This window comes from Aspergillus candidus (assembly GCF_002847045.1).
Source record: "Aspergillus candidus strain CBS 102.13 unplaced genomic scaffold BDW47scaffold_13, whole genome shotgun sequence".
NCBI classification, from domain to species: Eukaryota; Fungi; Ascomycota; class Eurotiomycetes; order Eurotiales; family Aspergillaceae; genus Aspergillus; species Aspergillus candidus.
The window spans coordinates 132453-146140 of NW_020194018.1; the positions used below are offsets into that span (position 1 = coordinate 132453).

Genomic DNA, 13688 nt, shown 5'->3' on the forward strand with positions numbered 1-13688 from the left:
GTGTGTTGTGGAGCCCTAGAAAATCCTCAGCCTTGTCGATATTTCGAACGTGATAGGCACTTTGTTTGTGAATGGATCAAAGAAGTGACCGACTTCATGTCTCTTTGTCTGGCATGAGACGATCGTCCATGCGGCTTCATCCAAACAGGATGTCTCTCCTGATAGGACGAATGTCCCTCCGACAAGGAAAGGACAAAGGACGACAAAAACCAATGTTGTTTGAAGTTTTTGAATTCCATTGATGCAAGACAATCACTGGCAAACAGCACCAGTGTACCACATCCCATGAGACATTGACTGAAGTTTAGTTCAATACATTAATCCAACATGCGAGATTGACATAAAAAGGCCCAGGACCCCCGCCCTGGTAACCGCATTGGATTAAACGATATATATTCACACCAGTCCACACCACCACATCACTTACATTCATCCATAAAACCATACGTACGGACCCCTTTTCATCCAAACCACCCACTAACATGGAGTTCAGAAACAGATACGTTGAATACAAGACCAAAGAGCGCATGCTACTCTACTGGATCATCGACAACTTCAATACCCTGGCAAGACAGCTCTCCAGCAAGTCCGTGACCGAGAACCTCACAGGCCAGGTAAGCTTGCCCATCCTGCGGGCGATGTGCACCGCAATCGCGGAGCACAAAAGGACTATCCCCCCCTTTATCTACACTCTCTTCTCGCAGACACTCCGTCTTAGGGAGGAGACCCACCAACACTATGTCCATTTTGGCGCTGACAATGCCGACACCAGGCACGGCAACGAGTCCCACAAGGCTTGGATTGTCGGCATCCGGGCGGCTTTCGAAATACTGGGAGGTCCCGCCTGCCTTGGTCAACGTACGGAGAAGGAACCCTCTGAGGTGGAGCTCAACGACCTAAGATTGGCTATCCTGACTAACAAGTTCTCCGTCCTCCATTTAGACGGCGAAGACGCCCCTTCCGACCCCGACATGTCTGGAGCAGAGCACAGCGACGCCTCTCCTAGCAGAGCTAAGAACAAGAACATTTCTAAGCGAGGCAGGAAATCCACGAGAAGGAAGAAAGGAAAAGGCAAGAACCCCGTCTCCCGGAACAAGTTCAGAATGGAAGATTGCTGCATCATCGAAGACGACGAGCATGATGTGAACTACGGCATGGCGGCTCACTCGCTCTTGCTGGAGTGGACTCAGATTCGCGACTACATGCAATGAAGGTGGGGAGAAGTGGCGTACAGCAAACTAAGCATCGGGGTCGTAGGCGGCCTCGCCAGAGTTGCCATCGCGACCATTCGCCGAAGTGAAGCCCATGTCTTTGCTAATTTCCCCAACCGGGGCTCGTTCGCGGACGTGCTGCAAGCTCTTACCCATGGGAACCTCGATGCAACCCAGGAGAATTTGCGCCAAATGAAGCTCAAGTCCCTCAAGGGGTCAGGAACTGCCGCCGAAGTCGATATCGATGTCAAAGAGCAGTACCTCGTGTACACCTACGAGGTGCTGCTGGAGTTCATCGAAGACTTCCAGAAGAATCGCACGTGCAAGCCGACGAAGAACATGATGAAGCTTATTCACAGCTGGGACAAAATGTTGGACCTGCAAAAGGCCTCCAAAGAAGAGCGCATTCAATGGCGTCGGATCTACGCCATCAAGTGGCTCTACGAGGTCGTCACTGTCTTTGCCTCCGGATACACGGCGTACGTCTTGGCCAAGGAAAAGGATAAAGCTGCATCCGAGATCGACTGGTCATTCGAGGGACTCGAGAAAAACCAAAAATACAGCACACTGTGGGGAATGCACGAGTTTATCAGCGGAATCACGAGCCTCGCGATGATGAAGCCTGGCAGCGACGTCAAGTCCAAGATCACCGTGCACCAAGTCTTCGAGCTCCAATGTGTTCTCGACTCCTTGACTGCCTCCCTGGGTTGGATGCTCCACGGGTATGAAGGCCACATCATGTGGCCGCATCCCATCGGCTACAATCCGACCCGACAGCTGGCCTACCTGGAAGCGTGGCACGAAAAATGTTTGGCACGGTTCTGGGAGACCATTACGCAAGTGGAGCCTACTGCCCACGGTGTGCATAGCCACGATCGCAACCTCGGAGCGTTCGAAAGGGTAGTGTGTGCAAACATTTCCATCGGGCAGTGCCTCTGTGCTACGTACAATCTACCCGAGTCTGGCCGCGCCGCGCCGTCCCTCTTTGCCGCCGACGGGGAACCAAAGCAAGACGCCGGCGAGCTCATGGTATACTCGCCCTATCTCTGCGGCGCCGGTCTAGTCGAGGCCCTGCAGCAGTCCTACAACGCCGGGATCAACCTCTTGGAATGCATGCCAGAAGTCATCGGGGTTATCCACATACACAACATGCTATTAAAGACCGGCCGGCTAGCCAAACCCGTCCCAAACCTCATCCACCTACAGAAAATATTCGTCCAATCATTTTTCCCGAACGGAGAGATCCCCAGCACGAACTTTGAGCAATGCTTCCACGAGATTGTCGGCCGCTGCATCAGTTTCCACGAGACGCGCACAATCCACAAGAACATCAGCGAGATCCGCAAGCGATGGAACGTCGGGAGATACCTGGCAGATCCCAGCCTCAACATCCACTTCAAAACCCGCTGCATGCTAGACGTCTACCAGCAGGCACGGTGGAACCCAGAGGCGATCCACGACGCCGACCTCCCGCTCGACTCGCACTTAGCCATTCTGCGCCTCGGCCAGACCCGCCACGTCGTGGCCCGGAAGACAGGCGAAGAAGCCATGCTCAACACCTATTTCGTGAAACGTGCTCGCGCCGAGGGCGTCCCCGAGAAGGCGATGCTCTCCATGACAAAATACGTGGAGCAGTGCCGCCAGCAATGCGAGACATCGCGAAAACTCTCCAAGGGATTATTCGACGACCCTCGCCGCCCCCCATCAGACATTAAACACACCGCACCGCTGGACCCCCTAGGAATGCTGGACGTCGCGTTTCAGGACTTTTTAGAGGAGACTCACGGGGACCTCCGGCCCGTGTGCGGTATGAACTACCTGCTCATCGTGCAGATGTGCATGCTTTGGTTTGATGAGATTGAGGAGACTCTCTTGGAGAAGAATCATCCGTTTTGGAGGGAGCATTATGTCAATAGGTGTGATAATGTGGCGATCAAGCGGAAGGCGCTTGTGCGCCATGTGCTCAAGGAAGGTCATCGGAAAAATGGCGATGACTGGTTTCTGAATATGCTTGTGGAGAATTTTGGTACGAGTGAGTGGGGAGATGACAAGTATGACAATATGTATTGGACAGCGCCGCAGCAGGGTGTTATTACGTTTGGTGTGCATGAGTTGTTTTGGAAGAGGGAGTAGCATTCTTTCCTTTCTTTCTTTATGCAGATAGACTCTCAATTGGCGTTCAGCAATCTAATTCTTTTGGCTAGGCTTTTCACGACGGATAACGTGTACTCTGGACAGAACAGGACAGTCGATGCATGGATTAGGGCTTGCCATGTATCGCGCTGGCCTCGTAGCTCGGCGCTGCGGCAACACTCAATAACGGAACACGAAAAAAAATCACGAAAAAAATCACAAAAGGAAAACAAGATCAAAGCAAGAACAGAAGCTCACAACCCCTCCAACCAAACCTCCGAATCCACCACCCTCGCCTGCCTACTAAACACCTTCTCCATAAGCACCTCATGAACATCCTCCTCCCGATCCATACACAGATCCCTCAGCACCGTGACCCCAAAATCCAAATCCGCCGCCTGCCGCACCGTCGATAGCACCGCCCCACTGGTGGTCAACCCCACGATCACAAGCTGCTCAGTCCCCAGCGACCGCAGCAGGAGTTCCAGATCCGTCCCCGTAAAGGCGGACACCCGCCGCTTGGTGATGGCCAGGTCGCCGGTCTGCGGCTCCACGAGCGGGTGAAATTGAGACTCCGGGTCGTGCTCGGCGTAGGTGGCTTTTGGGACGACGCGCGCGAAAGACGGGTTGCGCGGGTGCAGGTCGGGGTAGCCTGCGCGGAAGCCCGTGCGGATGTGGATGACGCGGGTGGTGAGGTTGAGGCGGGCTTGGGCTAGGGTTGTGGAGAGGTGGGTTAGGTAGGGGGTCATCTTTTGGGGGCCGCCTAGGATGGAGATGGTGGTGTTTTGGATGTCGAGGACGAGGATTGCTGTGGGGGGCATTTTGATGGTTCTTTTTTTTGGGGGGGTGGTATGGAGAGAATGAGGTTGTTGGTTTGTAGATTGGAGAGGTATTGGGAGAAGAGGAGAGATATTGATATGTACGGGGAGAGATGGATGTTGGAGTGTTCGTATAACCCCCTTGTAGACTTGGTTTTTATAGACAGGCCGGTTCCGCGATGGAGGCCGGTACCGGGCCGGAGTCTACATTACTGGATTGAATCAGGGGATGGGAAGAGAGTCAGTTGGCTTTGGATGCAGTGGAAGATATGTAGGTTTACAGATAGTAGATACAATGAAGGATACGGATTGTTTAAAAGAATGACCACCCGGCTCCAAAAGATACCATGAAGCTTTCTGCGCTCCGGGGGTAATCCTATAACATCTTATATTGCGACTAGATATGATCCCGGTCTATAGCCAGCCTGATATGAACTAAACCCCAGGATTATCAAAGCTATCTGGACTAGGAGTAGCTTAGCGAAAATACATCTACCTACTAGGTAACTGCGATATCACGTGTTAATCTATATCCCATTAGAGTCCCCGATGAATGAGTCAGTCTGTCTATACGAGCAACCCTATATAAGAACCACAAGGCCTACTTGTACCACATGGTAATCTTGGGCATTGAAGCAATATCAAGGAATCCAAGCGATCCAAGTAATCGACTGCATAACCAAATAACCAACCAATCAATCAATTCATCAACAGAATGACCTACACAATCCACCCCCTCACGCTAGAAGACATTCCCGAAATCTTCGCTATGGCCCAAAAATCCTTCTTCAAAGCCAACCGCCATCTCTACAACCCCTACCCCTGCCCCCCCTCCTCCTACGCACAGCTCCTCCAAGGCCAATTGGACCTCTTCAGCGCCCGTCACCCAAACACGGCCCTCAAAGCCGTCGACGACGCAACAGGCCACATCGTAGGCGCAGCCGGCTGGGGCGTGCACGCTGAAGACGAGCCCGTCACGCAGACGCTCGAGGAGACGGTCGAGGCGCGCATGCAGCCTCGTGTTCCGGAGCTCTGCGAGGATGTCTTTCGGGGGGTGTATACTGCTATGAATGAGGGGCGCCGCGAGGTTATTGGCATTGAGGAGGAGGGGAAGGTGGTCAGGTTCAAGAAGAGGGTTGAGCTGCAGTTTTTGTATACCCATCCGGAGTATCAGCGACGGGGCATTGGGAGTGCGCTGTTGAAGAGGTTTCTGGAGGAGACGGGGGACATGGGGCTTGTGTTTTATTTGCAGGCTACTGATGATGGGAGGCCGCTCTATGAGAAGATTGGGTTTGAGGTTGTTTTGAAGCGCACTTATCTTTTTGAGGATGGGGACGGGGATGCGGAGCCGTATAATATTTCGGTAAGTTTTCTTTCCTTTCCTTTTGTTCTACGATGAGGGTGTGGCTTTGTGCTTATTGGAGTCAATAGTTCATGGTGAAATCACCCATGATGAAGACTTTGTGTATCTCAAGTGAGGGTCTGCATTCTCCAGAGACGACGATTGCTTGATGGAGAGACTGGTTAGTATATGTGGGGATATCAATTAGGTCAAGCCCTTCGAAAGCGCTGGACAGCGTTTGGTGCGTGCTTAAAAGTACATATGTGGTTGATTTAGGGCATTTGGGCTTGGAATATAATGTTATTGTATGTTCTCCTAAGAGGCTGTTTCCAGATCGCAAGGAGATTGCTCGACATGCAAGATAGGAGACTATGGAAAACTTATATCAAGAAATAATATGAAGGTATATCACGAGGCTCTTCCATTCTACTAGGAACCGATGGCTATAATGTTTGACCAAACTAGAATCACATATCTAAGCCAGTCACTTCCTCGTAAAATTAATCCAGGTATAGCCCTAAAGGAACAATATATATGCGAATGAATTGAGATCTAACATGGTGCTAATCTTCTAGTAGAATCATATAGCTAGATCGATACAAGATTTATCAAATGTCTACTTAAGTAAGAATCTAGTCGAATACCTGCCAAGAGTACAAAATCAAAACACCAAATCTGTAGATTCTTGGTCGAGAATGGTAAAGCTGGTTTGGTATCAATGGATCGGACTTTTGCTCTGGTAGTATGGGCTCTTAATTCATATACAAGATATCACTATGTCCTGTCCACTTTCTTGAAATATGTTCTTTCTCATTGTAGTATATATAATAGTATAACTGTAGATAATGGCCCTCACCCTCCCATGAGAGTCCGAGGGGAACAATCCCTGTCCACTAGACAGTCGAGCTCCTTACTTCACCACCCGATACTGCTAACATTATACGAGAAGATATGCACGTCGGATCCGAGATGCCACCCCACTCCGATGGGCCCACCGCCAAGTGTCGTTAGTGCACTGTGCAGCGGTTGAAACCACGCTGCGCAATAATGCTGTCTATCGTTTGGGATCGGGCGATCTTCTGAGTAGCCGACTATGGATGAATCTGCCGTTTCGTATTTTCGAGGAGGGAACAAGCCTTGGGTTGTTGTGTGGTGGTTGAACGACGACGGTTTGCTGGTGGGAATCGACTTCCCTCGCGTTGCTTTGTTTGCTTGGCAAAAATTTCAGACACCACGGAAGGAAGTGGCGTGTATGGCATGATATCAGAGACCACGGCCGAAATTTGCGGTAGTGTTAGTGGTAGTAGTGGTATAGGGGTGAGACCCCCAAATCCCACCCGGCCGAAGCGGCCCTTCCTCGGATAATCCGTCATGCACGATCGAACCTCAGCTGAAAAGGGATAGCCAACCATCGAAGCGATGGGAAATAAAAATTCAGACATCCTCTTGCGACGCGGCTACATATACCCCTCGTTCCTCTTCGGATTCTCTCGTCTGACACAGACACGTTCTTTTCTCTTTTTTGGGACCGTAGGAGGTACCGATTGATTAGAATGACTCATTTTGTCGACATTCCCTTTATTCCCCCCTCTTCATACGGAGGACAATAGCCCTGCCACAATAGGGTGGAAATGGACCCCCAAGGCACTCACCATGGTGATACCGGGTTACGGGAAGCGTCCCGTAGTTCAGTCGTGAATCAAGAGGAACAAGAGTGAGCGCTGGAGGGGCAGCGGCCCAATCGAAATGTTGGACTACCTCGTCAGAATTGCAGAAATCCAACTCGTCAAACATTTCCCGTGTTCATATTGGGAAATAGCATTACGTCCGAGACCCGGTTGAGAATCCCTTCTATGTGGCTATCGTCCGTGTTAACGGGGTACCCGGCGCCCGTATACAGAGGCTCGGTCGCCTGAGCCGGCACAGACGCAGGGGAGATCATGTCGAGAGCCGTCGGGTAGTTGGGAGTCACCGCCGTGGTCTCCGGGGCCGACATGCCCTTTTCGCGGGCGCGGAAGGCCGCGCTGACTTCCCGGAGCGCCCGCAGGGATGATGCGAGGTGCTTGGCCGAGTCGGTCTGGCTGTTCTCAGATTCCTCGCCGTTCGCGTGGACGTGGTCGGCTAGTACGTTCTCCAGCCGTTGGATGAGATCCCAGGTATGCGGGTGCACGGAGGCGTTGTTGTGCGCGACGAGGAGGAACGCCGAGGCGATGGTCCGCTGTAGGCTGATCCAGCTTCGCGAGCAATGCGTGTTGATCGAGTGCAATTCGACAAAGGCCTCGATCGTTCGCATCAAATTCGTCAGGCAGTCCCCTCGGATGATCGCGCGCCGCTGGTCGTCCAGCGGGGCGTCCGGGTCGAGGGAGACTCGGCACATGAGGGAAATGTAGTACGACGAGTGCAGCTGCAGCTCCGTCCGCTCGATGTGATCGGCGAGTGTGCGGCAGCTCTCCCGCTGTCGCAGGTGCGGAGCTGCCTCTGTGGTGATGCGCTCGATCTGTTGCTTGTACTCCCGGATTTCGTGGTATCGGAGGTGGGTGTGGTGGTGGAACAGCAACCCTCGCAGCATTTCCAGGGCGACGGAAATGACTCGGCAAAGAGTCTCGAAATACGATCGGTGACCGGGCATCGACTTCGGGTCGTACGGGATCTCCGGCTGGTTGATCATCGTGATGGACGGCCGGTCATACGCCAGGGAAAAGTGGCTATTTTGAAACGCCATGGCCCACCTACTTACTATTAACGTGGGACACCTTGCAGAACAGCCAATCCATCACTTACCACACTCTCCTCCGCGCTGCCTTGGCTCCGATAGAAAAACCGGGGGACTCCACATGGAGACCAAGCACCATACACATTCGCTCCGTCATCCCTGTTCAGACATTCGTGAGTGGTGATCCATAAAACAGGGAAAAGACTACTCACCAAGCAAGGTATACGATGCGCCCGCATTCATGTTGTACGATAACACATTGCTGATGATAAGCAATATCTGAATCACCTCCACTGTCGGATGAGACACATAATTGATCATCCGCAGACACTGGTATGAGCAAGACACTGCACGTGGTCAGCGCCATGGGAACAAACAGCCACTCCCGGAAAGCTCACGAACCATAAACCCACGACGTCAACCGCCGCTCGCTTCCCGACAAGTCGGACAATTGACAGCCCGACGCCAAGACGGCAAAGAGCAGGCTGAGGAATGGAAGGCTCATGCCAAATGGCTTCATAAGACCACTGCCATCAGGTTTGTAAACACCACCCGCGTGGGCCCGGTTTTGTAACAAGCGGTTCATTTCATCTTCCATTTTCCGCACGTTCGGGAGGACAGGGTATAAAACCGCCCCGATATCTTTGTAGAAGTCGAAAAATCTGCAACCGGAACCCCAGTTATTTAGATAAATACGATATGGGGGGGTGGGGTGGGGCTGACTTTTGACACTGTTCATCGTCCGGAAGCACACCGCATACGCCGGCAATATTGAATGTAAATGGGTCCGACGACCAGAGGTCCACGAATGGGTATGCAGCAGACTCGTTCCCCATCGCCAACTCCGCAAGGAGTTCACCCGTGGGCAACCCCTGGGCCGCTTCCTGGGAGCCATTGGTCTTGCCCAAGATGTCTAACAGGGCAGATCGGGCGCCAATGTGGACCTCGCCGGTTTCCAGCCTGCTGGAATCGTATGCTCCGCTGGACGACATGCCATCATCGCTGACAAACGTTTCCGAACGAAAATCGGTCGGTCTCCGCTCCGAATGGTTTGAGAACAGCGAGTGCAGACTGGTCACGATCTGCTCCATGGCCTGCATCTTCGCATTGACCTCATCCCATTCCATCTGCGACAGAGATACCATATCCGACGACGCGTGAGGGTCCGGATCCGGGCGGCCATAGTCCCCCACGGAGGTGGAAGCAAAACTGTAGCGGCCGCCATCGCCACCGGCGGGTGTGAAGGAGGATGGCGGCGGTGGGAGCTGTGGGGACGGGACCGCGGAGGTGGTCGTGGTCGCGGTCGCAAAGGGATCCGACAGGAGCGGCGGTTTCGAGGCGTTGGAGGGTGGCGGACGGCCGTACGTGCAGCTGAAGTTGCGCTTGACGCAGTTGCTACAGGGCACATTGCGATCGCATCGGACCTTGCTCGCTCGGCAGGGCAAACACGTTTTACACTCGCGCGGCCTGCGCCGGACCGGATAGACAGGCATTCTCGACGTCTTGTCGCGGGACGCGCTCAACCTGCCACCCCGCTATTGACGACGAGGGACAGACGGACGCGAGAGGATGGAGGTAGAGAGGGTTGCACAATACTAGTTCGATGCAATCAGGAGACCGTGTCTGATTGGCATAGACGCGACGAAAGAAATAGAAAAGGTGGAGAAATAGAAGGGCCGGGAAAGATAAGGTGTAATCACAAAAGAAGCATACGAATCAAGGTACAATATCATATCACGCCGGGGAAGGTTCACCAGGTCGGAACAGAGCGAGCGATCGGAATCTAGGGTCGTTGGCGCAAGGCGTCAGCAAAGTCCAGGACCAGAATCGAGACTCAGTAACGGAGACCAGTTCGAAATTGTCTCGTTGGACGAGGGGAGGAAAGATGCGCGAGGAGTGAGGGGTGGGCGACAGACAGGTCGGTCGGTCCTCACCATTGGATTGGAGATGATAGGCGAGACTTGGAACCCTCGATGGATCACACACATGGGAGGGGTGACGAGGATGGAGATGATGATGCTGATGATTCATCCATTGAATCCATGGAGACCCATCCGCCCGGGTTCAACAACAATCCAACAACACAACAGTCTCATCAATTAATTCTTTGAGAGTGAAGACGAAGAAGGATGCGATCCGAGGTCCACTTGGGTAGGATTTCAGATGGAATGGACAGACAATAACAAGGCACGGGTCGATCTTTACCGCGTCCGTAGTTGAATGCTCCTGTTGGAGAAAAAGGTCGGAAGTTACCTACTAAGGTTAATTAATGAATGACCGACTGAGACTGGTTCGGCCAAGCCACGGCGGTGGGAACCAGCAAGTCCCCGTAAGGGTTGTTTTAAACGTTTACTCCAGTGGAGTCAATTTACCTGTGAGGATGTTGGTTAAACATGTAGAATCCAGAGAACTTTTTGATTTATTTCTATTCTACGTGGTATTTCGTGGTCTTCATTCTCGACTCGAGGAATTCGTCCTATACAGTATCCCGTCCTGATGGACAGGTCAAACCCGCTGATTGACTCCCACAAGCTAATTTTTCCTACATGTACATGCATTCCTTTGCAGGGTTCTCCAATGCGGTCTAAACATGAGAGAGCGAATGGTGTGGAGCGGAATACGTCCATGCATCCATCACGACGCTTGACCGGGTGGGAATCCCAGCATTGCTTGCTCGGTTGCATCGATTGACAGGCCACTCCCTCACCAACCGACGAACCCTCAGGTCTTGGACCGTAATGTATTCTGGGAGATCTGTGGTACCGCCCACCAGTCATGGAAGCGAGCTTTAGAGCCCACTTCCGGGATGTCGACCCGAAGATCCACGGACGGACTGTCGGGACTCGAGCCCTTGCTGGTGTTGCGCATCGCGAGTCCCTTCTTCAGACTTTCGATCGCGAGGCTGGTCCCGATACAGGCCCGCATGGTATCCTTGACGTCTTTCTTCCAGTCTTCTTCGATTGCGGGGGTCGTGGAGGTGGTTGGGTCCGACGAGGTCGGAGCAAAGGCTCCGTTGGCGAGGGTGGTCTCCCAGGCCTTGCGGGCTTCCGTGATCGCCTTGGTCGCCCGTTCCAAAACAGCGCCGTCACTGTCTCCTTCGAGCAGGGCCTCGCGGCGGTAGTCGTCGTACGGGACTAATTCGGGTAACGTGATGGGGAGGAAAGGTTTCATGCGGAGCTCGTATCTTAGACGCTCGCTCGAGTAGGCCTGTGGGGAGGAGGCGGTCGGCAAAATATGGTGCCGGCCTAGGAGCACATACAACGCATGGAGGGAGATGGCAAAGGCGTCAACGGCGACAATCTGCGTGCTAAGCCGCTCGAGAAGACGGAGCGATTTTTGAAGCACCGCATGCCGTTCCACGGCGTCTCGTTTCTTCCCAGCCAACGCCGTCAGGTTTCGCTTGGCCGTAGCCACGGTGAACGTCCGGATCCGATCGAGATGCCCCAGGTGCGTCGAGCAGATATGAGACAAATACCAGTACATTCCCGGTAGCTCTTCAGGCGAGTAGATGGACAGTTCAAACCCAAGCTGGAGGATGAGGCGGAACTGATTCAGTTTCTGGTGGTAGGTCCAACTGCTAAGAGGGTATGAATAAGTGGAGTCGCCGTTGCTTAGAATAAGCGGCGACTCGTTGCTCAGCGTGCGAAGCTGCTCATCCAAATCTTCTGCCTACAATCTGGTCAATGACACCCGGCATCTCACAAAGGAGGAAACCCAAACTTACCTCCATCTGCAGATTGTCCCAGTCGACGAGAGTGTGGCAGACAGTCCGACGAATTCGGCAGCGATTGAGGCAAGCACTGCGGAAAGTATCGACAAACGGCTACTTGTATGTTAACATGGTGAACTGATTGATCGCGACGATGGCGAAGAGGGGGGTGGGAAATTAACGCACTTGGGAGAATCGTTTGACAAATCCATCCATATGTTGAGCAATCTGAAAGCGAGGATTGGAGGGCATCTCGGTTTGATCTGTGTTGGCCTGGAGCAAGAGACTCGTGGGAAGTACGAGTTCCGCGAGCTCATCATACAAGAAGTCTCTGACTGAGACCACTCCGAGGACCATTGCACTGTTCACAATCAGGGTTTGGAGGAGAGACCGGATGTAGACCGATGGCTGGGGCTTTCGAGACAGCATAGTCCAGACGGCGACCTAGATTTTGTCAACATGAACACAGGAGTTCTGGATTCGACAGCATCACCGTACCTTGACATTGTGGGGTCCTCGGTAGTCAAGGATCTCCTGAAGATCGATCCCATCCTGACAGAGCCGTTTCAAATGCGCCAGCGCATCATCTTGGCTTATGTTCACCATTGGCCGGGGAGGCACCGTGCTTGCTAGCCTTCTTTGGACCTTCCAACTGAAGGATTCCGGGACGGGCTTTCCGATGGATGCGGATTGCGCCAAGTCAGATAGTCGCGACAAACAGGCCCGGAAATTTTCACTTGATCGATTTTGGATGACATCAATGTCTTGGTATAATCCGAGAAGCAAGTCGCGTCGGAAATCAATCCGGAGTTTGATCGCTGCTCTCACTTCCTCGTTGATCCCATCCTGTTGCTCGTCAATCCAAGCAGCCGCGCGGTCCAGCAAATCAAGAAATGGATCTAGGTCGAACGGAGATAGGAGATTGCGATTGTATAGCTGAGTGACGAAGTCCTCCTCCTACTATTTGTTAGTCGGGGCTTTCATCACATGTGCAATCACACCAGCTCACCTCGTAGTAATACTCGGCAGCCACTCGAGCATGGACGTAGTCACAGCACTTCACAAGAGCCATACAATATGCGCGTAGTACAAGGTTCACCAATGGTGGTTCCTCGTTTCCGCCATCTGCGCTCCCACGAGTGAACCGGGCCTCCTCGAGCGTATTCGGCACGGGCCACAATAATCTATCGAGATATAAAGACGTGAAGAGGGTCTGGGAGAGTGGATGCCCCATATGCCATGCCATCTATCAAAGATATCTTCTGTCAGTCCGTTTCTTGGCCATCTTTGGGGCCTTCGCTCACCTCATGGCAAAGGAGTCCGTCCATAATGCCCACTACCTCCTCCGGAGCCAGCTCCCGCGTAATGTCGTAGTCGTCCTCTAAGGCTTGCGCATGGTTTTCGTCAGGCCCAAGGAACCCGCTGTCCATTTTGGAATCCATGATCTGCATGTAAACGTCCATATCAGCTCTCTGTATTGGAATATAGAAGGCAGGTCCAGGTCGCAGCTTACCTCCAAGGCACCAACCGCCTCGAACAGCGTAAAGTATTCATCTTTGACCAGTTGCCCGGTAGACAGCTCTGCGTGATAGAAGAAACTCGTTAGGATATTCCAAGAAAGACGGCGTTAAGCTCAATGTCCGGGGATCGGGTCGTACTCGAGGCAGCTTCTGTGAACTCGTCGGTGATGTCGCGCGGCACCACCGACTGCGACGTTACTCGCATTGTCGGGGCAGACGCGCTGCTATTCGGAAACATGTAG

The 13688-nt window shown here is 52.9% G+C and overlaps 5 protein-coding genes across 5 annotated transcripts; 2 read left to right on the forward strand and 3 right to left on the reverse strand.

Moving 5' to 3' along the window:
* Positions 1 to 482: 482 nt before the first annotated feature.
* On the forward strand, positions 483 to 3344 carry BDW47DRAFT_130883 (uncharacterized protein; the record flags this gene model as incomplete). The annotated part of the gene is made up of 6 exons (XM_024817196.1): positions 483 to 614; positions 705 to 881; positions 924 to 973; positions 1007 to 1180; positions 1214 to 3243; positions 3286 to 3344. 6 exons carry the CDS (start codon positions 483 to 485, stop codon positions 3342 to 3344), a joined length of 2622 nt encoding a protein of 873 aa, XP_024673467.1.
* Positions 3345 to 3598: 254 nt separating this feature from the next.
* On the reverse strand, positions 3599 to 4165 carry BDW47DRAFT_124450 (cysteine hydrolase family protein; the record flags this gene model as incomplete). The annotated part of the gene is made up of 1 exon (XM_024816257.1): positions 3599 to 4165. One exon carries the CDS (start codon positions 4163 to 4165, stop codon positions 3599 to 3601), a length of 567 nt encoding a protein of 188 aa, XP_024673468.1.
* A 621-nt stretch (positions 4166 to 4786) lies between these two features.
* BDW47DRAFT_103079 (GNAT family N-acetyltransferase) lies at positions 4787 to 5891 on the forward strand. Its single transcript, XM_024811990.1, has 2 exons — positions 4787 to 5525; positions 5594 to 5891. The coding sequence occupies exons 1-2, from the start codon at positions 4878 to 4880 to the stop codon at positions 5672 to 5674; spliced, it is 729 nt and encodes a 242-aa protein (XP_024673469.1). The 5' UTR covers positions 4787 to 4877; the 3' UTR covers positions 5675 to 5891.
* A 1399-nt stretch (positions 5892 to 7290) lies between these two features.
* On the reverse strand, positions 7291 to 9710 carry BDW47DRAFT_124452 (cellobiose response regulator; the record flags this gene model as incomplete). Its single annotated transcript, XM_024816258.1, has 5 exons — positions 7291 to 8233; positions 8286 to 8376; positions 8430 to 8564; positions 8620 to 8879; positions 8941 to 9710. 5 exons carry the CDS (start codon positions 9708 to 9710, stop codon positions 7291 to 7293), a joined length of 2199 nt encoding a protein of 732 aa, XP_024673470.1.
* Positions 9711 to 10938: 1228 nt separating this feature from the next.
* BDW47DRAFT_124453 (N-alpha-acetyltransferase 35, NatC auxiliary subunit) lies at positions 10939 to 13651 on the reverse strand (the record flags this gene model as incomplete). The annotated part of the gene is made up of 8 exons (XM_024816259.1): positions 10939 to 11886; positions 11942 to 12040; positions 12113 to 12370; positions 12425 to 12883; positions 12936 to 13172; positions 13231 to 13371; positions 13440 to 13507; positions 13585 to 13651. 8 exons carry the CDS (start codon positions 13649 to 13651, stop codon positions 10939 to 10941), a joined length of 2277 nt encoding a protein of 758 aa, XP_024673471.1.
* Positions 13652 to 13688: the final 37 nt, after the last annotated feature.

What these genes read in the sequence shown, in the direction of transcription:
- BDW47DRAFT_103079 (XM_024811990.1), top strand. Translation starts at nt 4,878, where the DNA reads ATGACCTACACAATCCACCCCCTCACGCTAGAAGACATTCCCGAAATC. An exon ending in CGGAGCCGTATAATATTTCG is followed by an intron (nt 5,526 to 5,593) that starts GTAAGTTTTCTT and finishes TGGAGTCAATAG; the next exon opens with TTCATGGTGAAATCACCCAT.